Raw genomic sequence first — 25,236 nt, forward strand, 5'->3', positions numbered from 1 at the left:
TGTTTATGAGTATAAGAAACTGAGGCAGAGAAATATGTCAATATGTGCCGGAAAACATTAGGAGTAGGTTATTGACTAGACTCAATTCTCTTTCCGAATTTAGACAATTGTCCAGCTTAGCAAAAATTGATTGTAAGGCTGAACCAATGGCTGATAATGTATCTGGGCGAACAGCTATTTGGCGAAATTTAAGCCATCGCTGAAGTTACTCCTTTTGCTCATACGTTACCCAATTAGTCTTCCTTTAATTTCTTTAGGAAGTGCCCCACCCCGGGCTGTGATGGGTCAGGTCACGTAACCGGACGGTTCACTGCCCATCACTGTCTCTCGGGATGTCCCCTTGCAGAGAAGAACCAGGGCAGAATGAGGACTGATTTCTCAGACAATGAAATCTCGGCACGGAAGAGGAACTTGATGAGCTTTTCACCCAGAAAGAAATCACGGCATCACGGAAGGTAATTGTTAAAACCATGATTTCAATCAAGAAAAACATAGAGAGACTGGCTCCAGGTACATTGCCTGTTAACTTAGTGCATGTGTGACCATGAAGATATTATGGGGCATATGTACAAGCCCCTATCACCACCACAACGTCACCTATATTGACGTTGTGGTGGTACATATGCCCCCTTTCACGCTATGGTTAGCGTGAAAGGGGTGGGCAGTGGTAGTTGCAGTGGACGTCTCACCGCAACACCCATTCCTTTTGGCACTGCCCCCTATGTACAAGTGTGGTGTACATAGGAGGCAGTGCCGAAATTAAGACCAAGTAAAAACTGGTCTTAAGTTGACGAAATGATGAGAAATGCATTAATTCTCCTCGTTTTTGCTTTTTCCATGTGTGCTGCCTTGTGCAGCACAGATGGAAAAAGCAAAACCCCATGGTTTGTTTATGTACAGGAAGGTGTCCCTTCCTGTACAGAAACAAACTTTAAAATAAATTCATTTTGTCACTTTCATGTGTGCTGCATGAAGCAGCACGCATGAAAGTGACAGGATGGCATTCTAGGATTGTATGTGTGCAGGAAGATACACCTTCCTACACATAAACAATCCTCCCCTGAAAGCAGACACGCTTGAACTCTGGTGCAAGGGTGCCTACATTGGTGCTAAGTTGCTAAACTTAGCGCTATCGCAGGGGGAAATGCAAGACTCCACCACATTCTTGTAAATATGGTGCAGCCTTGCGTTTCAGAAGTGGAGGACAGAGGCGTTAAGCCAGGAAGGCTGACGCCTCTCACCGCCACTTCCTTGTACATATCCCCCTCTGTGTCTTTAGACTAACCAATCCATCATGCAGAACACAGGACTCTACTTTACAAAGGGTAATGCAGTGCAAGGTAAATATGTATTTCAAAGTCAGTATATGTGAGTGCTCCTGTCTCCGTCAAACATTGAAATACCCCAGAATATTAACCCTATTGTTTACTCAAGGTGAGAGAATATAAAAATGGCGTATCACAATAAGAAGATGGCCCTGGTTCCGAGTTGCCCGGAGTTTTCTGTGCCATGTGTAAACCTCCGTTTGAGATGGAGTTAGGATTCTGAGTTGTGTGTGGTTCACTAGGGTAATTACTGCACCGTTTGTTACATTTTGGCAGGTCAAAAACAACAGACTTTTTAAAAAAAAAAGGAGTACATATTAACTGAATTTTCAGAGACAGGCCTTTTTTCGTGCAGCAAGTATGATGTTCTCCAAAAACTCAGAATAGGTGTGATTTATTCCACCCAATCAATTCCGATCCCCGTGAATCAGATTATATAAATTTCAGTAAACAGCACGTCACCTCTGGGGCACTCATAATTAGTCCCTATAAGCAGAGTGCATATTGCTGGTAGCGGTGGTAATAGTTTGATCTGCCCAGCAAATATTTTCTCCGTCTCTATTCCCTCACCAGCATCACATAGAACACTAATTAGCATTTTATACCTATAATGGAAATGAAAATGGTGCTGCTTGAGGAAGTTATCTCTTTGTTTTTCTAGAATTGGTCGACCACCAAAGTATCAGAAGATTCAGCAAATCGACTTCCAACGTGAGTATTATTTCCTTCGGTACATGGGACTCCATAAATGTGGTAGAAGTCTATTTGCCTTGGATGAGATGTTCCTTCTTAGCCTCTTTCAGCAATGATACAATTTCACAGAAAAGTGTGTGGAGCAATAAACATAGAACTTTAATAAATAAATAATTCCCTTTTTGGGGATTTTGAGGAAATTTGACTTGCCCCAGCACATTTCATATGAAGTGGGTAAATGATGTACAATAAACCACATTTCTATTTGTACTGTGTATGAAGTGGTAGGTTTTAAGCACTCTTAAGGAAAGCCTTTTAATTTTGCCAGTCAACCTCTGCCAGACAAACATCACATCTAAGATTTCTCAAATGCACCTTATTGATTTAGAGGTCACGTCCAGGTTGGAAAGGGGTGTTTGAGAGTGTCACAAAAAATATTCTATACTAGAGACAGCTTCTCACACCAGCCTGCTGTTTGCAAATGCTAAAAATACTTTTGCCTGGATATAACAATCTTGAATTAGTCTGCATTGTGTGGGGAGAAACTGAAATCCATATGAGGAAATCTATCGGCTCCCGATTTCTTGGCTTTTTTTTCCACATTCAGTACTCATACTCAGGTGGTGGCAATCTTGATTAGATTTGGAGCTGCATTCAGCCAAAGACTGTAGCAGAGAGATGGCACAAGAGTATGAGAGGACTCTTCTGAAATATACATATAAAATGCATTTTTCTTACTTATAGTCCTATGCTACTTTTGTATGTTTATTATCCAAAGGCAGAATGCAGCACACTTAGAAAGAGCAAAAACGAGGAGAAATTAATGATTTCTCCTCATATCGCCTTGGTAAGATCAGGTATACCCTGCCCTTCTTTTTTGGTGCTGCCCCAGCCTTGAAAATCTAAGGCAGTGTCAAAAAGAAATGGGTGTTGTGATGGAACGCCCACTGCAACACCCATTGCACCCCCCTTTGCCACAGAAAACTGCGGAAGACAGGGGTATGTTTATAAGGCGGTGGTAAGAAACGTTAAGTGGACTAGCGCCACCGTGTGAATATGGGGAATGTCGCTACGCCACTGGAGCATCAAAAAAAGTGACGCTCTGATGATGATAAGAGCTTGTAAATATGCCCACAGTGTACTTTGGGTGAAGAGGTGGCATTGAGGAGTGGCGTAAGGGAACCTCATCCTGTGCCTCCTTGTTGAAAAGGGTTGGAATCCTGTATCCTCTGGCACCTTCTAGTCCCCTTTAAATGTTGTAATACATTCTTTATTTTGCAGATATTTCCACTGAGAGAATGCACCAGTCACTCTTCATGTCCGCCTTATCTGCGCACCCAGACCGATCCCTGTCTCTCTGCTGGCAGCAGCACTGCAAGCTTCTTCCTGGAGTGGCTGGAATCACTGCAGATGTTGTTGCCAAGTGGACCAGTGAAGAGGTAAAATCCTGACTCCCCTGTAAAAGTGGAGCAAGGATGGAACCATTGCAGTAGAGTGGCTCCATTCCATCACAGCCACAGTGGCATCCTAAGTGATATCGCATACCCTTTTTCCCTGCTGACAGCAAAAACATTTCTAGGCAATCTTGAGGGTTGCAAGCAGATAATATTGGAAATTAAGGTTTGTATTATAATGCAACATTTATATTGTGCTTACTACCCCTATGTTAGGCACTGTGGTGCTTGCTTTAGTGTGCAGATTTAGCAGGAGGGCATATGTGAATCATGCAAATAATTGGCAGTAATAATAGATGAGCTACATGAGATTAGAGAGTTTTAGTTGCTGGTGCATCTCTTTTGAACAAGAGGTTGTGAGTTTCTAAATGAGTCTGGGCAATTTTAATAAATATAATAATAGTGATTAAGACCAACATGAATGTGACTCAGAGTGAGGAAGCATGCAGAATATGGAAAGTAAGGGGACGTTCATTTGAAAGAAAAAAGGAGAGGCAACAATCAGAAGTTTTAAGTCAAGGTCAATATTCATGGGAATACAGAGGAGACAGTTTCAGACTGCAAGTAATTTCAGGTTGCAAAACTGTAAAGAGGAACAACATAGTTTTTATGTGAAACAGTGCTACAGTAGGTACTTTTGATAAGCACTAGAATCAAATGAACGGCCTATCATCTGGAAGGCCACCACCTCATCACTGCATTTGCAAGAACAAACGATCAGCTCCAGGACTGGAAGCATTAAATAATGGCTGGAAGCATATGTAGGAAAATATAGAAAGGTTTCAGTTGCAAAATATATAGCTGTGTTTTGCTCCCATGTCCTAAACCGTTGTTGGAGCTTATTAATATACTCTTCTGTAAACTTAATTTCGTAGCATGTGTGCCTAAACCTTAATTAACACTCCATTAGAGTTGGCTGGGTTCCCTATCCACTCGCCTCTCAGGTGCCTACCTCATTTGGAGGTGGGCGTGACTGCATTGTTATTGAATACATAGTCTTAGACAGATCCACCATAAGACTCCTTTTTGTGGAGGGTCAAGCAGGATCACCTGCTGGATGGCATCAGAAAAGTCGCCTATTGAGCACAGCTTCATGCAAAAAACGGTGGTTCCAGACAGGTTAATATCAACAGTGTTTCAATTGCATCAATGCTCCTAGAGAATATGGGGCATTGTTTTGGTGGGAGGTTGGTTTTTTGGGGTATTTTTTAAACAAAACCCCACCTTTGGGGTTCATCTTTGGAAATACAAATGAATGCTGATCAGCTTGTCATATGGTGCTAATATGGATAGGTCAGCACTGCATTTTCACCAAAAGTGCTACAGACTAAGTGGCATGCTGTATCCTGCTGCCACATCTTTTGATTCTGTTTCCTTAGATTATAAAAGCCCCTTGCTTGGTATTTGCAGTATATTTATATAGTCTGTCAATTGGTCTTTGTCATAGAACTGTAGCACTAAATTAGCTATGTTTTGGTCTTTTACCACTTCATTAGAGCAAACGCAGTAGCAACTGAACAGTTGGCAGTGGGTAACATTTCTTTATGTAGTGTGGGTGAAAGGGTAAATCTTGTCTTGGTGTGGAATGTGGCTGGCCCGCAGCCAAGATGATGAAGGGGAGAGGATGTGCACTCACAATCCTCCCTTGCCCCTGGTCGGACCATTCCTTAATTTCTTTCCTTCTTTTGGTCCCCCCACCGCCCTCCCGTAGCCGTGGCGCTAGCCTCCTGGCTCGCAATTGGAATAAAGCCAACCTTGACCTTTTCCTTTCCTCCCTAACATCCTCCGTCCCACCTGGCTTAGGCCCTCCAGATTCCCAGGAAGCTGCTCTCGTCAATTGGTTGGAATCTGCCAGTAATATAGTCGCCCCTCTTAAGTCTATCCGTACCAAGCGTCCTCACGACGCTCACCGCTGGTTCTCCGATAGCCTCAAATCCCTCAAACTAGGACTTCGCCAAGCTGAGCGCCGCTGGCGTCGAAACTACGACCCCTTAGATAAAGCCCATTTCCTCAAACTATCTGGAGAATACAAACACGCAATCTCATCCGCAAAATCCATCTACTTTTCCACAAAAATTCTCAACTCTGTGAATAAATCCAAAGACATTTTTGCGATTGTGGAGGAACTCTCACACCCGGACAGAGTAACCATCAAACCCCTCCCTTCTCAGGCACTCTGTGACTCCCTTAACCAATTTTTCATTGACAAAATCAGTAAAATCAAAAACAGTATTTCCTCCAGCCCTCCAGCAATGTCTCTCTCAGAGGCTGCTCCCTCTTTCAACTCTCACTCCTTGCCACAGCTGCCTCCTATATCTGAAGAAGTCTTCTTCTCCCTGCTTCATAAAGTCTCATCCGGCTCCCCCACTGATTGCTGCCCCCCAGCAATTCTCCGGACTGCTTTTTTGTCCTGCCCTGGCCCCCCACTGGCCCTCTTGAATAACTCCCTGCTGCTCGGCGTGGTCCCCAGCCAATTCAAGAACGCCGAAGTTATCCCGATATTAAAAAAACCCAATGCCGACCCCACGGTCTTGGGCAACTTCCGCCCTATTTCTCTCCTGCCTTACCTAAGCAAGGTACTCGAGACGCACGTGACCACCGTCCTCAGTTCCTTCATCGAGGACTCCAACTTCTTAGACTCTCAGCAAGCTGGGTTTAGACCTGCCTACTCGACAGAGTCTGTTATCCTCTCTGTTATGGAGGAACTCCGTAGAGGCGCCGACTCCAACACCAGTCAAGCCCTGGTGCTTCTAGACCTGTCAGCAGCCTTCGACACGGTCGATCATTCCATCTTAGTCGACCGTGTCGAAGAGGCAGGCATTAGCGGGACGGCCCTTAATTGGGTTCGCTCCTTCCTTGCAGACCGCCATCAATCGGTCCGTCTCTCTCAGTTCACGGCAAACCAGACGAGAGTCACCTGCGGTGTCCCGCAGGGTTCTTCCCTGTCACCCCTTCTCTTCAACCTCTACCTCACCCCCCTGATCCGCTCCCTCCGCGGCAGGAATGTCACAGCATTTAATTATGCAGATGACATTCAGCTCGTCTTCAATCTCGACTCCTCGGACGAAGCGGCTCTAGATTTCCAGTCCACCCTCTGTCACATCAGTAATTGGATGGGCACACACCATCTCAAACTCAACCCCGACAAGACGGAGCTCGTTCTTGTCGGAGGCCCTTCCAATCCCTGGAATTCCACCTTCTGGCCCTCCTCCCTCGGCCCTTCCCCCCACCCTGCTGACAAAGTGAAAAGCCTTGGGGTTTTCATCTCCCAAGACCTCTCAATGCAGCATCAGGTCAGTGCCACCGTGTCCTCTTGCTTCTTCCAGCTCCGGAAGATTCGTAAAATAGCCCATCTTCTTACCACTGAAGCCCTCACCTTGGTACTACTGGCATTAGTCATCTCCCGAATCGACTACGCCAACGCCCTCTACGTTGGCATCCCTCAATATCAAATCAACAGACTACAACTCATTCAGAACCAAGCAGCTCGCCTTATTTACCACCAACCGAAACACCACCACGTCCGTCCCCTCCTCAAGGCCCTCCATTGGCTTCCCATTTCGGAGCGCTGCAAGTTTAAACTTGGTTGCCTAATCCACAAATCTCTGGCAGGCACCGGCCCTTCCTTCATTTCCTCCCTTTTGCACCCCTATACCCCCTCTAGGAATCTCCGCTCCTCTCATCTTGCGCTCCTTCAGACTCCCCGCTTCAAGCGCAAAAAACACGGCGGTCTTAGGTTCTCCTTTCTGGCACCCTCCTTCTGGAACTCTCTACCGCTGGAATTGAGACTCTCCTCCTCTTATCTTCACTTCAGGTCCCTCCTTAAAACCCACCTGTTTCTCGGTATCTATTCATAAATCTCTTTCTCCTTGCTTTTGCTTCTGCCTCTCGTTGATTTAAGTGAATAGCGCCAAGAAACCGTCCGGTGTATGTCGCGCTTTATAAATAATTTTTACATTACATTACATTACATGTGGTCTGACGGCTAGAGCTGCCGACTTTGGTGCTGGAAACCAAGGTTCGAGCCTCGGGGTCGCGTCCACATACTGTGATTCTGGGCAAATCACTTAATCTACCCGTGCCTACCAAATAAAATAAAAAATGAATGTGTTCTTGTGTAATGTAACCGGAGCTCATGTAAAGCGCTCCAATACCTTCGGGTCGAGTTTGCGCAATATAAATCTGCAAAAACATAAATTAATAAAAAGATGGCCGCATGAAGCCGAGCTCTGGGGTTCCAACTCACTTATCTGCTACAATCCTCGATGCTGAGACTCTATTGCACACCTGCCTGGTGGTGACAGTGCCCTCCATAACCTGAGGGAAAAGCCAATGCGATGTGGACCGGATGCTGTTCGCTTGAAGCCGCTGGTAGTCCCTTTGTACACGCAGGTGAGCCCAGAAGCCTGGCCACGAAATGGGTGGCTGATGAGCTTGGGGCTGTCTGCACTCCCCCCATCGTCATTATGGGGGAACCAGTAGCTGCGTTCGGAGGCTCTGGTACCTGCCACATCATACTTCTGGGGCCTGCTTCACACGCCTCTACTCCATCATGAGTGCTGGTGGCCGTACCAAGGGACTCTGCTGGGGCTGGCCTAGGCCCTGTGCGCTGGAGGTGTTGCAGCTGCCACACATTATCGGTGAGACCCACAATATGATGGCCTGATAGCTGGGGAACTGTCTGATTTAACCGCCTAATGCCTGGATGACTTCAAGTGCTCCTAGTGAGATACCTACTGTGATCCCACCATTCAGCCACTTGGCCGTTGCGTGCCTCCCCTCCTTTTCCCTGCCTCTCCAAATTGATCAGCCGGGGCAGTGACCCAGGAGAAAAATGGACCCCCCCCCAAACAGTGCAAGATTGCTTTTGGTGGGCAACAGTCTTCTGAAAAGAGGCAGACCTCGACCGAGACAACAACTGGGAGCGGCATGCCCACTCAACGGGGGCGACCTCTGTGACAGACAATATCATCCTGGAGCTCAGGGCAAGTTTGGTTTCTTGGACCTCAAAATCAACTGTGTCACCTCTAGACTGGACCGGATGTCAGAATACTTGGACGGCCAGAATGACAGGATAGATGGGGCTGAGAGATGCACCTCAGAGCTGGAGGATAACACAGGCACCACAAAGAAAAAAGTTGTGAAAATGGAGGAGACCCTGGCACTGATCGCGGCCAAAACCAAAGATCTGAAGGCGCGCTCTATGCGTAACAAAATCTGCATCATGAATATTGCAGAATCAACTAACCTGGGGCGACCTGATACATTTGTGGAGATTTTGTTGTCTGACCTTTCTGAAGATACTTTTTCTCTCAACAATTCATGGGGAAGCATGCACACCGTTCGCTAGGCTGCAGGCCTCCACCTTGGGCACCACCATGTCTGCTGCTTGCATGTCTCTTAATTTTCCATGAGAAAGACCCTGTGCTACGACTGACACGAGAGCGGAGTCCCCTCCTACATCAAGGCTGCACTATCTCCATCTACCCTGACTTTACAGTGATGGTACAGGAGACCAGAAGGAAGTTTGACACAGTGAAGTGTGTCTCCAAAGGTCTCAAATATGCACTGCTCCACCTGGTACACCTGAAGGTGGACTTAGATGGCAAGACACACATTTTCTTGTCATTGGATGCTGCGTCCAAAGCCTGTGGCAAGCTCCTCAAGACCTACTCACCCAAGGGACAGATATCGGCTATGCGATAGGGCCCAACGACCATGGGCGGTGTGGAATGAAAAATCGCTGGGTAGATGCCCAACTTATCCTACTGCTCTGCTTATCAACAATAAGGGTACATTATTTCTGATTGGCCTGCCCAGCCTTCTGTGTAAGCAGCCTAGCTTGGTGTTGAGCATCAACATGGGAACCAAAATGATCGGGCCCAGGTGGGAGCAGTGACACCACTGAATACCTAGACTATTTTTTCGAGACGTGTACTCAATATGCTGCAATGCGTTCCCTGAGAAGATCCACTGGGGGGAAGACTTTAATCTTGCAATAGACACTGACCTAGATCGTAGCCATCTGCCAGAAGCCCGCCAACCTGTATCCATTAATGTACTCGGGAGGTCATGGAGATGTGTGATCGCTATGACGTGTGGCAAAAAGTAGTCCATCCAATTAGGTCTCCTCTTTCTACTTGTACCCCCAAAACACATAATCTACGATAGACTGTTGGCTACTCACCGCTAATATTAACCCCTGGGTCCACGATGGCGACTATATACCTGAGTCCGTTCCACTCACTCCCCACTGCTTCTTCAGCTCGCTTTCCTGCAGCCCAGATAGTGCTTCACCTTGTAGAGATTTCTGCACGATCAGGTCTTCCAGGACAAAATGAGTTCTGCTATTGTGAAATACTTTGAGCTAAACGAAGGCACAGTCCAGGATCGCCATACTCTGTTGGATGCATTCAAGGCCTATACCAGGGGCATTGTACGACCTAAATGTGTGGGCACACTTAGTGGGCTCAGATAGATTCCAATGAGCAGGAGCTAAGAACACTTGAATCTAAAGTTATCACTTTGGGCAACTACCTGAAACAAGTGTATGAACTATTAAGAAATACAGTGATTTGCCTGGCAGAGAGCTGTGATACATGTGTAAAAAGGCCCAAGCCCAACAGTATGGTGATTGTAAAGGCTGGGTTGGATGATGACTGGTTACTGAGGCGTGAGAGAAAGCAAGCCAATATTATGAAGCACATCAAAATGGCCAGGGGGTTGTCATAGCAACACTCGCATTGTGGACACAGTGGTCCAGTATTGCAAGGCACTGTATACTTCCAAATGAGGACACAAACACAATGCGATTCAAGACAATTGTGAGGTGGCCCTAGTCTAGCTTGAGAATGCCACAGATGTTTTCTTGATGAACAGATACATGCAGACCAAATTATGGCAGCAGTAAAGGTTCTTGCTGGTGGTAAGGCCTCTGTATTGGATGGTCTTGCATCGGAGTTATACAAAACATACAAGCTCGTTTTAGTGCCCCTTTTTTGAAGATATATGAAGAAGTACTAGAGATGGAAGCAATCCCGCCTACGTGGGGTAAGTCATAATCACAGTCCTCCCCAAACCCAGGAAAGTATCTGGTAATTGTACTTCATATTGCCCAGTATTTCTTCTTAATCTAGAAAACAAAATGCTTGCTAAGGTTCTGTCTACCTGACTCTCACTATTAATGAAACAGTTTATCTCCCTTTCACAGGTGGGTTTCGTACCACACATATCCACCACCTTGAATCTGCATGCTGTGTTTTAGGTCATTGTTAGAAATGGGATTTCTGGTTGGCTAAGGCTTGCGCCAAAGTCAGGCAGAAACCACCGCTCTAGTCAGGGCAAGGAAGTTACAAGCCAAAGATAACCCCTGCTCACCCCCTTGGTAGCTTGGCACGAGCAGACAGGCTTATCCCTGAGGCAATGTGTAAAGCGTTTGCGCGCGCACCCAGCAACAACACCCAAGGCCCACCACAAAGGAAACTCCACACAAGGTATTATATAAAAATAACCTTTGTATTATACCAAACACATTAGATAAAAACACACACTTTACAATGTGCCAACAGGCACGGGCAGAATTTACAAGGGATTATATATACAGGGGACAGGGCCACATGGACCACTGTCAGGAATTAGCACTTGGTAGAAATTAGCACTTAGAACGTAAGAATAATACTTCAGAACATAGCACATACAATCACTGTAGCACTAAAAATAGAACATGTAGCACACAACCAGTAACTACTGGTAACAGGTAAGTACCACCTACGCAACCCTAACCACCTTAGGAAAATATCGCGCAGGGAACCAGGACCTCACTAGTACCACCTGTACTAGGAGAAAAACCACCTAAGTATCACAATACCTGTAGGGGTAAAAGCATAATACACATGACGCATAAAGCACAACCTAGACTAGGAAAGACCTTCCCCTACGCATAGGTACAGCTAGCAATCAACATAGCATAAAGGCATTGCGCAGGCGCAAAAGTACATATGTAAACATCAACAGGTACCCTAGGTGAGGGCACGACACAGCAAAACTGTCCCCAGGCCAACCTGGCCTTTCAGGGGCTCAAACGCCCTTCGTCCACAACGTCAGGGCTGGACTGCGCAGGCTGCGCAAGCCAATGAGCGCAGGGGCACAACCTAAACGTGGCAGCTGCCCACTAAGTGCTGGGCAGCTGTAGGAATGAGCGTGGGCACCACTGTGCCTTCTTGGGACAAATAGGGCAGGTGTTGGGGCCTCCCTGGGCTCTAAACAAACGAATATGGCCCCCAATAACGTGGAGCGCACCAGCGCTCGAAGAAAACCATGCGGGGTGTTGGAGCCCCACGAGCGCTCTAAAATAATATGCCCCCACGATGGATTGGAGCCCTCAGGCTCTAGCAAACAATGTGCCCACGTGTTGGAGCCTCACAGGCTCTATCAAAATGCCCCCGGTCGTGGGAGCGGCCCGCTGCCTTCCGGGGCCGCTCTGGGTGCAAAAGAAATGCCCGCGACGTTGGAGCGCTCCGAGCGCTCTGAGCAAATACTGCCCCCGTTCGTTGGAGCGCTCTGGGCGCTCTGAGCAACTCCGTAGAGCACTTGGAGCCTCACGGGGCTCACAGACCAGGATTGCCCTCCTGTGGCCCCCACTCACCTCCGGACTCCGTCGGGTCGGGCACAGCAGGTGACACGGGGCTCTTCTCTTCCGGTCCGGCCCAGCGCGGGGTAGGCTCCCGCCTGGGTCTTCGCTCGATGGGTTTCCGACGCGCTGCTCGGGGCTCTCGCGGTTGAGCCTCCGGTCGCGTGGGTGACACTCCCGGCCGCTGGACCAATCCCAGCGCGGCAGGGAGGTGACGTCAGCAGGCTGCCGGCGGTTAACTCGATACCTGCTTTCTCCGAAGCGCGGAGTGGGCTCCCGCCTTCGGTTTTAAAGTATTAAGGGGCAAAAACAAGCGGCAAGGTCCCTGGCGGGGTGGGCACCCGCTAGGGACACGGATTTTCCAATAAAGCGGGGTAGGCTCCCGCTCGAGCTCCACAATGCGGGGTGGGCACCCGCTTTACTACACGGCAGACTAGCAGGGAATCCCTACGTCGGGGTTCCCTCCCTAACAATTGCAGCTCCGCGCTGCTGGCCACGCATAAAGCGCTCCTAGCGCTATAAGTAAATGGAAAGTGCTTCCAGGCGCTTAGGGGTGCCAGTAAACACAAAAGTCCAGCAAAGTCCTTAGGAAGGTGGCCAGGGGGCAAGGCTGGGCCAGGGGCCAGCTCACTGGGCCCTCCAGGCAGGAAGGCAGTCCAAAGTGGCGGTTCCTCCTGGCCTCCAGCAGCAGCAGCCCCCCTCAGGATCCTGGAAGAGAACAACTTCTGTGGGGACACAGCCCCATTTTTATACACTAAAACCCTTTGTTCTTGGTTCAGGGTGAGGGGGAAAACCAGTCGCAGCTGGTTGGGGAGCACCCTTGATGTGCTCAGCCCCTCACTCTATTCACTGGCAGGGCTAGGGTCGTCAGTCGCACCACAGGGGGCAGAGCCAGCATTGTGTGGGGAAAGCCCTGCCCTATTCAGGACCCAGGTGTACTCCTCCCACCCATCTAGCTGCTGATCTCCCCATTCACCACTGGGTGACTCATCCTGACTCTGGGGAATCCCTAGCCCGTCACATGACCTCAACCAGCCAATTGCCAGACAAGGCACACATTTTACACTGCACACCGACGTGCCCACTTCTAGAAGTGGCACTTCCATACTAGCTACACGCACGCCGCACGCATCATCGCGCAGCATTCAATCACCCGAGTCCACACATACCAAACTCGAGCCTGCACACCCCACGCATCAGGAACTACCAGGGACACATACATTCCCCATGCATTCCTATGGGAGGGCAGGCCTATCTCACCATATGCACTCAGAGTGCGCACGCACTTTACCCTGGGACACAGGGAAAGTGCGCAGAAACCCAAGAACCACTATCACCAAGTCACCAGTAAAAGCAAAAAAGTTCAGGGGTGACCGTGCCAGAAGGGCCAAGTCCAACACAACCCCCTTCCAGCCAAAACGCAGGGCAGACCAATCACCACCGTGATGGACTTCCCTGCTTGGGGCGATAGAACACGGACGCGGGCCCGCAACTGCAGGTACACCCTCTGGTTCTACGCCACGGTGAACCCATGGAATTCTTTCTAACACCACTGTCTGGACCGACTGGGCTACCCCACTGGTACTCCCAAGCTGTCCGCGGCCAAGACCAGGCCCTAGGCCACCCAGGTGCCACCGGCCTTTGCCTAACCATAGAGTGGGGGGTAGGAACCCCTGGCACATAGCGTCCATTCTCCACTCTTCCTCTCTGCAAGACAGGACTAGACTGCCACTGGTTCTCCAGCCTAGGGTCTGCACCCTCAGGCGGACCAGGAGTCTCAGGGAAGGCTCTCCTCCCACTACCTCTTCTCCTAGGGTTCCTCCTCCTCCGGCGAGGGGTACACCTAGAACGCCATTCCAACCCAGGGTTTAACCCCTCAGATTGCACCAGGGTCAGAGGTGGGCTCTCCCACCCTCTGCACCCCCTTCCAGAACCCTGCTCCCTACCAACTGGGGCGGTACCTCTGGAAGAAGAACCGGTCGGGACGCTGATTACAGACGTCCCACCCTTCAGGTCAGGCTGATCCCGAACCTGGCCTTCCAACCTCCGGCCTAGAACCTTTGGTGGAATAATCGCCTGGCACTCCAGGACTTTTGGGGATTTACAATCCATCCCCCTGAGGCTCACAAACGACACATATGTCGAGTGACTGTCTGTCTGGCGCTGATCTCCCGTCCCCTGTCCACCTGACAGTGCGCGGAGATCCCCCAGAACAGAAGTGGTGTCACCCTGGTCACTACACGGGATCCTAGCCCAACTGGGTAGTCCCTGACCCACCGGCTCTTCCACTGGGGAACTCATCCCCCAATCACTCCTCACGCTGGACTCCTGTACCCTCCCTACCGGAGCGGTACTGCCAGACTCCAGAACCACAGGAGCCCTGTTTACAGGCGCTCCAGGTCCTCTACTCACTAAGAGATCTTCCTCAAGTGGACTAACAGGACAGCCTAGGTCCCCAACTTGGTGTTCCCTCATGAAACCATCCAAGTCGTGAGGCAGGGTTTCGGGCATCTGGGGACCCTCGGTCACCCCCTCACTCCTGCTCCACTGAGCCAGGCAGTGAGCCCCTACACCCTCCTCGCTATCCTGGGACCTAGCTGGGCTACACTGAGCCTCCTCCACCACGCTGGGCTGGAGGATCTCTGACCCACTATTGTTGGAATCACTCACTAATGACTCTAGAGGACCTCTAGCACTTTCCCAGCGCTCTGCTTCCTCTGCAAGTTCCCATGGACAAAAAGAGCCATACCTCAACAGGTGTTGGCGCAACCCGGGATAACAACTACTGAGCATCTGCTCTTTGATAATCATATTGAGTACTCCATCCAAATCCTGCTCCGGATTAAACACCAGCCAGTCCACCAGTGCATCATGACATTCCTCCACAGCCTCCTCCCAAGACTGGTGAGACAGCTTCTTACTGCCCCTGAACTTCAACCTACATTCCTCCTCTCGGGAACAAGGTACCACACTCGGGGAACTGGGACTGGGACTCTCTGTACTGCACTTTATATCGCTGCCACCACTGGACTCCACCCTCACTGGGGAATCTAGAAAACTACCACTATGCTCAGGGGACAGGGAAAGGGATGAGGCGCTATCTCCTTCGCTGGACCCAGCAAGGGACTCCCTACCTACGGGGTCCTCACTCTCTACTGGCGTCCAGGTACTGTCATCTTCTTCTGAATCTTCAGGGCTCCCCACAGACCCACCACCATCCAGGTGTGAGGCCCGGGCCCTTTCTTCCTCACTGCGCTCACGTTCCCATTCACCTGCTTGCCATCCAATCATGTGGTTCCTCAGTTCGTACACAGTGTCTGACTCTCTCACCCCTATGTTTCTCTCTCTACAGAACCTTTCCAACTCCTGCATACTGTAATAAACTAGATCACTGGGATCAAAAGCAGGCTCCACTCTGGCAGACGTTCTAGAGAAAAGATCACACAGGGAACCTAGGGGTCTGAGTTTAACACAGGAGCACACAATTCACAAAAAGGATTCAGCAAGCTCTCTATCCCAGAGAACTCACACTCACTTGCCTAGTGCCACACACCATTCATCCACACACAACCCTCCCCTCGGACTGGTAAGGCAGTTTCTACCACCCCTGATTCCTCAACCTGACCACCACGTGACACAGGTACCAACTCTGGGCGCAGGGCGGGGGACAAATGTACTGGACACTATTATGCTGCCACCACTGGATCCCACCCAGAAAACACAATGCACTTAGGGGGATGATCTACCCTCCCGAGCTAGGGACACCTAACTCACAGTGCACAAGAAACACATTTCCAAAGAAATGACATTTAAAAACAAACTTAAAATGATAATCCCTATACCATGTGATTTATCTAAATGCAGAGTTTTGTGGTGCAGCCAGTCGCCGCTGCGGTACAGCGCAAACGCAAGTCCAAATCCCACCGCTGATCACCAATGTTAGAAATGGGATTTCTGGTTGGCTAAGGCTTGCGCCAAAGTCAGGCAGAAACCACCACTCTAGTCATGGCAAGGAAGTTACACGCCAAAGATAACCCCTGCTCACCCCCTTGGTAGCTTAGCACGAGCAGGCAGGCTTATCCCTGAGGCAATGTGTAAAGCGTTTGCGCGCGCACCCAGCAACAACACCCAAGGCCCACCACAAAGGAAACTTCACACAAGGTATTATATAAAAATAACCTTTGTATTATACCAAACACATTAGATAAAAACACACACTTTACAATGTGCCAACAGGCACGGGCAGAATTTACAAGGGATTATATATACAGGGGACAGGGCCACATGGACCACTGTCAGGAATTAGCACTTGGTAGAAATTAGCACTTAGAACATAAGAATAATACTTCAGAACATAGCACATACAATCACTGTAGCACTAAAAATAGAACATGTAGCACACAACCAGTAACTACTGGTAACAGGTAAGTACCACCTACGCAACCCTAACCACCTTAGGAAAATATCGCGCAGGGAACCAGGACCTCACTTGTACCACCTGTACTAGGAGAAAAACCACCTAAGTATCACAATACCTGTAGGGGTAAAAGCATAATACACATGACGCATAAAGCACAACCTAGACTAGGAAAGACCTTCCCCTACCCATAGGTACAGCTAGCAATCAACATAGCATAAAGGCATTGCGCAGGCGCATCAACAGGTACCCTAGGTGAGGGCACGACACAGCAAAACTGTCCCCAGGCCAACCTGGCCTTTCAGGGGCTCAAACGCCCTTCGTCCACAACGTCAGGGCTGGACTGCGCAGGCTGCGCAAGCCAATGAGCGCAGGGGCACAACCTAAACGTGGCAGCTGCCCACTAAGTGCTGGGCAGCTGTAGGAATGAGCGTGGGCACCACTGTACCTTCTTGGGACAAATAGGGCAGGTGTTGGAGCCTCCCTGGGCTCTAAACAAACGAATATGGCCCCCAATAACGTGGAGCGCACCAGCGCTCGAAGAAAACTATGCGGGGTGTTGGAGCCCCACGAGCGCTCTAAAATAATATGCCCCCACGATGGATTGGAGCCCTCAGGCTCTAGCAAACAATGTGCCCACGTGTTGGAGCCTCACAGGCTCTATCAAAATGCCCCCGGTCGTGGGAGCGGCCCGCTGCCTTCCGGGGCCGCTCTGGGTGCAAAAGAAATGCCCCCGACATTGGAGCGCTCCGAGCGCTCAGAGCAAATACTGCCCCCGTTCGTTGGAGCGCTCTGGGCGCTCTGAGCAACTCCGTAGAGCACTTGGAGCCTCACGGGGCTCACAGACCAGCATCGCCCTCCTGCGGCCCCCACTCACCTCTGGACTCCGTCGGGTCGGGCACAGCAGGTGACACGGGGCTCGGGGCTCTCGCGGTTGAGCCTCCGGTCATGTGGGTGACACTCCCGGCCACTGGACCAATCCCAGCGCGGCAGGGAGGTGACGTCAGCAGGCTGCCGGCGGTTAACTCGATACCGGCTTTCTCCGAAGCGCGGGGTGGGCTCCCGCCTTCGGTTTTAAAGTATTAAGGGGCAAAAACAAGCGGCAAGGTCCCTGGCGGGGTCGGCACCAGCTAGGGACACGGATTTTCCAATAAAGCGGGGTAGGCTCCCGCTCGAGCTCCACAATGCGGGGTGGGCACCCGCTTTACTACACGGCGGACTAGCAGGGAATCCCTACGTCGGGGTTCCCTCGCTAACAATTGCAGCTCCGCGCTGCTGGCCACGCATAAAGCGCTCCTAGCGCTATAAGTAAATGGAAAGCGCTTCCAGGCGCTTAGGGGTGCCAGTAAACACAAAAGTCCAGCAAAGTCCTTAGGAAGGTGGCCAGGGGGCAAGGCTGGGCCAGGGGCCAGCTCACTGGGCCCTCCAGGCAGGAAGGCAGTCCAAAGTGGCGGTTCCTCCTGGCCTCCAGCAGCAGCAGCCCCCCTCAGGATCCTGGAAGAGAACAACTTCTGTGGGGACACAGCCCCATTTTTATACACTAAAGCCCTTTGTTCTTGGTTCAGGGTGAGGGGGAAAACCAGTCGCAGCTGGTTGGGGAGCACCCTTGATGTGCTCAGCCCCTCACTCTATTCACTGGCAGGGCTAGGGTCGTCAGTCGCAGCACAGGGGGCGGAGCCAGCATTGTGTGGGGAAAGCCCTGCCCTATTCAGGACCCAGGTGTACTCCTCCCACCCATCTAGCTGCTGATCTCCTCATTCACCACTGGGTGACTCATCCTGACTCTGGGGAATCCCTAGCCCGTCACATGACCTCAACCAGCCAATCGCCAGACAAGGCACACATTTTACACTGCCCACCGAAGTGCCCACTTCTAGAAGTGGCACTTCCATACTAGCTACACGCACGCCGCATGCATCATCGCGCAGCATTCAATCACCCGAGTCCACGCATACCAAACTCGAGCCTGCACACCCCACGCACCAGGAACTACCAGGGACACACACATTCCCCATGCATTCCTATGGGAGGGCAGGCCTATCTCACCATATGCACTCAGAGTGCGCACGCACTTTACCCTGGGACACAGGGAAAGTGCGCAGAAACCCAAGAACCACTATCACCAAGTCACCAGTAAAAGCAAAAAAGTTCAGGGGTGAACCTGCCAGAAGGGCCAAGTCCAACAGTCATGAACCTGGTGCCACCAGATATTTAAATGGCAGTCACCTTATTAAACACGGGGAAGGTATTTGGTTCACTGGAGCGGTCTTTCCTTATGGCGACCACAGCGAGATTTGGTATTTCAGCTCAGTTCACAACAGTGACGTTATTGTTATATACTTCTCCGGTGGCGCAAGTATGTACCACCGGCCTGACATTTGAGTAATTCCCCCTCTACAGAGGCACTAGGCAAGGCTACTCATTATCCCCCCTTTTGTTTTTATTCACGCTTAACCCTCTGGTACGATTCCTCCAAGATAACTACAAGCAAAAGGGTCTCCAATGTACTAGGGGATGCCTTCTGCACCCCATGTACGGTGAGGACATACGTTTATTTATTCGAGACCCCACGGCCAACCTACTGCCACTTACTCTGGAAATAATTTAATTCAATGTGATCTTGTGGATAAATATCAACTGCGATAAGACCAAGTTGTTCCCCTTGACCGACCCCACCAGATGCCCATCACTGGAGTTTCCTATATGATGGGCTGATGTTACTGCCAAATATTTAGGAGTGAACCTACACAAAAACCCCAGTGAGATAATCCAACTTAACTATGTCCCTCCAGTAGATAGACTTGTACAACAGGTAGAGCTGTGGTGCAAATTGCCATTATTGCTCCCCGGATGCATAGCCATCATCAAAATGATTGTGCTTCCCAAATTTCTATACCTTTTCACCACCATTCCTTCCAGCTAAGCAATGCCTTCTTCCATACTTTACAAACACACCTCACCAGCCTGAAGTGGGCAGGCAAAATATAGAAAATATGTTTTGATATAATAGCATTAACCTACAGGAGAGGTGGCTTTGTGGTGCCATATTTTGAGATCTATTATCTTGCAGTGCAGTGCCATTACAACCCTTCTGGTACCACCCAAATTGGGCATTCCCCTACCTGATCCCCGTATGGGTATTAGTAGGACCGACCCCGCTGCAAGTCCTGTTGCTGGCCAGCCTCCCCTGCCCCCTACACCATATCAACTTGATGACAATGACCTGTTGTGTATAGAAATGCATTGGGCAGGAACTCATCACTACCTTTTTATATTCAACAGCATTACAGGTAATTAACAACACATCATTCACGCTGACAAGAAAAGGGGGTTATGGATTACTTCCAGAGAGTGCATTGAACAGAAATTGGGGGTCTCTTTCACGAGGGACGCTTTATAGAACCCCTGCAGACAAGAGAGGTGCTGACGAGCCCCCCTACTAAATACTTCCACCTATTACTGACTTTGCTGGAAGCTACCTCAGTTCCCAGAGGAGCAGCAGGACCTCTGGCCCCTGACGCAATTGATTGCATCGCCAGAAGATGAGGTGGGTCTCGAGAATGTACAGGCTGATAACTGCTTAAAGTCAGACAGTGACACAGCGCTATAGGCAAGCCTGGAAGACTACCTTGGGAGTAGCTATTACAGAGAAACTTTAGGCTTACTGTTACCAATAGCCAGAAATGGAGTCCATGAACCACAAACACAAGGTGCTTCACTACAAAATCTTTGCAGGCCATACCACACACCAATTAACACAGAATCGACACACACTGCACAGACCACTGCCCAAGATGCAACATTGAACAAGCCGACATGGAACACATGGCATAGATCTGTGCCCTGATACACAGATTCTGAGGGGAAGTGTTTGAACACATATTGCTAATTACCAGCTGCAGAGTGACTCCTGATACAGTGGTTGCATTGCTAGGCAGGGGCGGCTACTAACATTGAAAAGTGGGGCGGTGCGATAACAAAAAACTTAAACTTACCAGAATGCTGCTTCACTGACCCTCCATGTCTCCTCTCCCAGCAAGAATCAGGCAGGTAGAAACAGGGATAGAAGCATCACTGGTGAGCAGGAAAGGGAAGTGGTTGACTTCCTGTCAACTGCGGAATCCAACCAATGCTGAAGGTGCTCTAATTCTGTAGAGAGGAGTTCCAGGATTGGTTGGAGCAGGCTCACCCAGCGCTCATTTTGAGGCTGGGGGCCTGTGCCAGCAATCCCCCCATTGTTTCACTGCACTGGGATTGCCGGTTCCGAAGTGCACATGTCAGATTGGCCAGCTGTAGACAGCCAGCCAATCTGACATGCGCATTGAGCACCTGCAGATTTATCCTGCAATCCGCGGGAATGGTCCCAGCTCCCACCATCACACTCACGCTAGCCTAGTACACAGCCAAATTAATAAAATGGTAAATTACCATTCTAATAATTTATCTGTGTTCACCTGCTGTGCTTGCAGCAGGTGGGGCGACGCTCCTCCGCCCATTAAGAGGAACTGCTCCCAGTGGCGGCTCGCCGAGAGAGTGCTGCGGGGTGGTGGGGCAGGGCGGGGGGTAGTAAACTCCGGCATACGGCAGAACTAAGTTAAGTAAATAAATAAAACAAATTACATTGCGCGTGCTGCATCACTGAGTTTGTGTTGCAGTGCGTGCAATGTAAAATGTTTTTTTATTTTTTTATTTACTTAACACCATTCTGCTGTATGCCGGAGTTTACTACACCCCACCCAGCCCCACCCCACCCCTCCCAGCCCCACCCCCACCCCACCCACCACCCTGCAGCACTCCCTCAGCGAGCCGCCACTGACTGCTCCTGTTGCTGAGATATTTCCGGCTTGCTCCTGCGACTGCTCGGAGATTCACAACAATCCCTACCCCTAGCTAGTTGACACATAGTGATACATTGCCAGTGAGACATAGCCCACAATAGCCATCTAGTTGGGTGACATGGCAATATGTAAGGAAAGAGCAGAGAACTGTGCAGTGTGCAACCTGTCTCCTCCAGGCCAGAGGACATTTGGGATCCGCTGCATTTGTTCTTCATGAGATTTCTGCCCCATAAACTCTTTAATATTTTGTGCACATCTAAAGCAGTGCATTTTTGGGATGCTCCTTTAAAGCCATCCCTTTTTTGATCATGGTCAGATATCTTATAAATCATGCCTGTGGTGTGATTCTACTGCTATCTAGTAATTGTGCTACGGCTAGCATAGTATTCATTTTCCACAATGACAACAATTTCATCTTTGTAGATCACTGTGAATTGTCTGTAATATAATTTTCAGAAATAAATTCATGCAATTTTTACACAGGCAATTATATCTGCTTCTGATACATGGGGCAATTGTCAATTTATTTGTGGTTTATATCTCTCTGATTGGTGCAGACCAAACATCCCTGCCTTTGACAAGTATATAAAGAATACAAACTGCATTCTTTCTTTTCAAAAGATAGATTCTGACTGTGGGGCAGAGGTAAATACTGTTTTTTTTAAAGTTATTTTAAATAATATGAATAAACACTCTTTTGCTTACTTATTTTAGGAAACATATGTATCAATAAAGGAGATGTCACAGACCACTAACATTAAATAAAGTTAATAGTAAGTGGGTTTATAAATTAATTAAGGAGCAGAAGGTGAAGCCAAGATGGCGGACGCACTGGCGTTCGAGTGAGGAGTACTGAGGTGCTCTTGTTGTGCTCGCTCAATGTGAAGATACTAGCGCTTACCTTGAAGAATTGGGGTGTAGCCTGGCTAAACTGGCTAAACCGGAGAAGCGGAATCCGTATGTCTGAGGAAACGCCGCCGAGTTAGTACTGGCTGTTTTGATGCGGTCGGATCTCCGTTGCTGCTTTCGCCGCACACTTCAACGGATCTGGCGTTCTTCGGCCGTTGATGTGCGGCAATGCTGGAGTCCTGAAACTGACTTGGCTCCCTGTTTTTTGGATCAGAGACGGACGCAGCTTTTCCAGCTGTGTCATCAGGAAAAAGGCAGTTTCTTCAGTATGGCACCTAAAAATCCGACTCCTGCGATAAACTCTAAGGCTCAGAAGCCTAAAACTAGAGCGGTTACGGCTGCCGCTTCAGTTCCTACTCAGAATGCTCCCACCCTCAGTTCATCTGTCGGCAGCGGATCCAGCCAAGATCCTCAACCTTTACTAACCGATCTGGGAGCAGAAGTATCCTCCAATGCATCTCCCGCTTCTACTCCATCTAATTTTTCACTGGCTGCTCAGGTGGTTCCGGGACAGGTAGTCCTGGCACGACATTTAAAATACCAGGAATGTTTAAAAAGAAGAAGAAGAGGCAAAGTAAGGATATTCCGATAGATACTGCGGATCCTGCAGTCAAGACCATTGACAATGCAAGCTTGTTTCAGACTGATTCCTCTGCAGCCGTGATTCCTGTCGGAGATAATATACAGGAGGTTTTGGTACCGGCGGGAGATACTGATTCTGATACAGTTGACTCTGCAGGAAATTTTTATTCTATGTCGGATTTGTCTAATGCTTTGGAATCTGAGAGCCTTGAAGGGGACATAGATCATTATGTGGTGACGGGTGATGCAGTCAGTGTTAACAGCTTGAGTAGTTCACAGGACCACAGGAGTTCTCCTGGTGAAGATGAAGATGATGTGGAGATTGAGGTGGAGGGGCTTCCGGCTAGTCCAGAATGGGAGACAGACGAAAACACAGTTTTATCGATACAAGGAACTAATGTTGGCTCTCCCACTATCAAGAGCTCAAGCAATACAGACGACTCTCAGGCTCCTGTGGTTACGCTGAGCACACTTTACCAGCTCATGCTCCAACATCGTGAAGAAACGAGAACTGAGAATCTACGAACACAAGGGGCTGTACGGAAGCTGCAAAATAATCTAAGACGAGTGGCCAGATCATGTTCCGAAATCCCTGCAAGGGTGGTTGAACTTGAGGGGAGGATCTCCGAAATTGAGGACAGGATGAATACTCAAAGAGTACAGTTATCCTCCTTGGAGGGTTTAAAGGAAGAGATTAACTGGAAACTGGTTGACATTGAAAATAGATCACGGCGTAATAACTTACGTATCTTGGGTATTCCTGAGGGGAGCGAGGGGGGGAATGTTAGGCACTTTGTTAGTGAACTTTTTGTTGAAGCTTTTCCAGAATTATCGCATTGGAAGTGGGACGTGGAACTCCAAAGGGCCCACAGATTTCCATTTCAAACGAATACTAGATCAAGTAACACTGCTAGGCCAAGAGCCATATTGATCAGCCTGAATAATTTTTTGGCCAGAGAGGCTCTATACGATTTAGCCAGACCAGATCGAAAGCGCAGGGGGAAGGGCCTGGAATTTTTTGTTCGGCCTGACTATTGTCATGCGACTGTCCAACAACGCTGGCAGCTTCGCCAGCTGATTCCGTCTTTTCAGGCTAAGGGGGCCCAAGCATTCCTCCTCAATCCCTCTAAACTGAAAGTAATTCATAAATCAAGAACGTATTTTTTTATATCTGAAGGGGCAGCTAAGGAGTTGTTAGCCACATTATAAGCATATCCCCTGCTTTTTTTTCTATGCTGCTGAGACATTAGTTTTCACTGTTCTCGTGGTCTATTTGATTTCATTTAAATTAACCTGTAGTGAATTTTATTTGGTTGGCTTTTTCATTTATTATGCTTGACATATTATACGCTGTAGAGCGAGCCACGAGGCACAGGATACTTCTCACAACATCACATGGAAGGGACTCTTCAGTCCCTTGGCCCATTATGGGTAGGGGTCAGGGTAGGGACAGGGACAGGGGAGGGGGTGGGCAGCTGTGTGAGCTGGTGGGTTCGGGGTGCGGAGGGGAAAAGCTTGGTTACAAAAGAATGGTCAGAGAAAGACATATGCTATAAGATGATCATGAATTTGATTAGCTATATCTTCTTGCAGATATACATACAGTCTAATGTTCTAATCAATCACAGTTCTAAAATAAAAGGGTATTCTTTCTGGGTTTTGTTTTCTGGGTTTTTTTTTTCTTCTTGGGAGATTTGTGCTAATTTAGATTCATGTAGAGGTAGTAATTTCAACAAGATGGGTATATTGAGGATTTGCTCTTGGAATATCTGTGGTCTAAATAATAGGGGAAAAAGGGGGGTTTGCGCTCAATTAATACAGAATATGAACCTTGACCTATTGTGTCCTCAGGAAACGCACCTGGTTTGGAATGATAGACATTTACTTAATGATTTGGGTATGCAGCTATTGGGCTGTACCCGTCAAGGTACTACCACTAGAGGTGTTGCTATTCTTATGAGGAAAGGACTGGCCAGTCTGAAACGATCCAAAGTAGATGAGTATGGCAGATGGATGATTATTGAAATCTGCTTTGATAATAAACTATGAACTATATGCTCAATATACACCCCCAATACAGATGATCCTGACATACTAAATTTTTTAAATCTAGAATTAGCCACCTGGCCATCCCCTCTAATTTTTTGCGGAGATTTAAATATTCATACGGAAGCTGGTTTGGACATACGGGGCACTTCAATATATTCAGGCTTGAAAAAAAAGACATTTAAGGCATTAAGAGCTCTAGTATTGGATTTTGGTCTGTTTGATGTCGGGTTTGATAAAAATCCCTTGTCACCGGGGTATACTTTCTTCTCTGCACCACATCAGAAACTCTGTTGACTCGATTATTTCTTTGTTACTTTAGGATTTAATCATAACACTGGCT

The 25,236-nt window shown here is 48.7% G+C and overlaps 1 protein-coding gene across 4 annotated transcripts in view; it reads left to right on the forward strand.

Annotated features, from left to right (window-relative positions):
* Positions 1 to 25,236, forward strand: part of L3MBTL1 (L3MBTL histone methyl-lysine binding protein 1) — a 501,211-nt gene that overhangs the window by 445,807 nt on the left and 30,168 nt on the right. For all 4 annotated transcript variants that reach the window (XM_085619211.1, XM_085619212.1, XM_085619213.1 and 1 more), the window contains 3 exons: positions 258 to 455; positions 1,987 to 2,036; positions 3,300 to 3,457. In XM_085619211.1, the coding sequence (XP_085475337.1) occupies positions 258 to 455; positions 1,987 to 2,036; positions 3,300 to 3,457 (406 nt within the window). The remainder of the gene's footprint in view (positions 1 to 257; positions 456 to 1,986; positions 2,037 to 3,299; positions 3,458 to 25,236) is intronic.

The sequence above is a fragment of the Triturus cristatus genome, chromosome 7 (assembly GCF_964204655.1).
Source record: "Triturus cristatus chromosome 7, aTriCri1.1, whole genome shotgun sequence".
Lineage (NCBI taxonomy): Eukaryota > Metazoa > Chordata > Amphibia > Caudata > Salamandridae > Triturus > Triturus cristatus.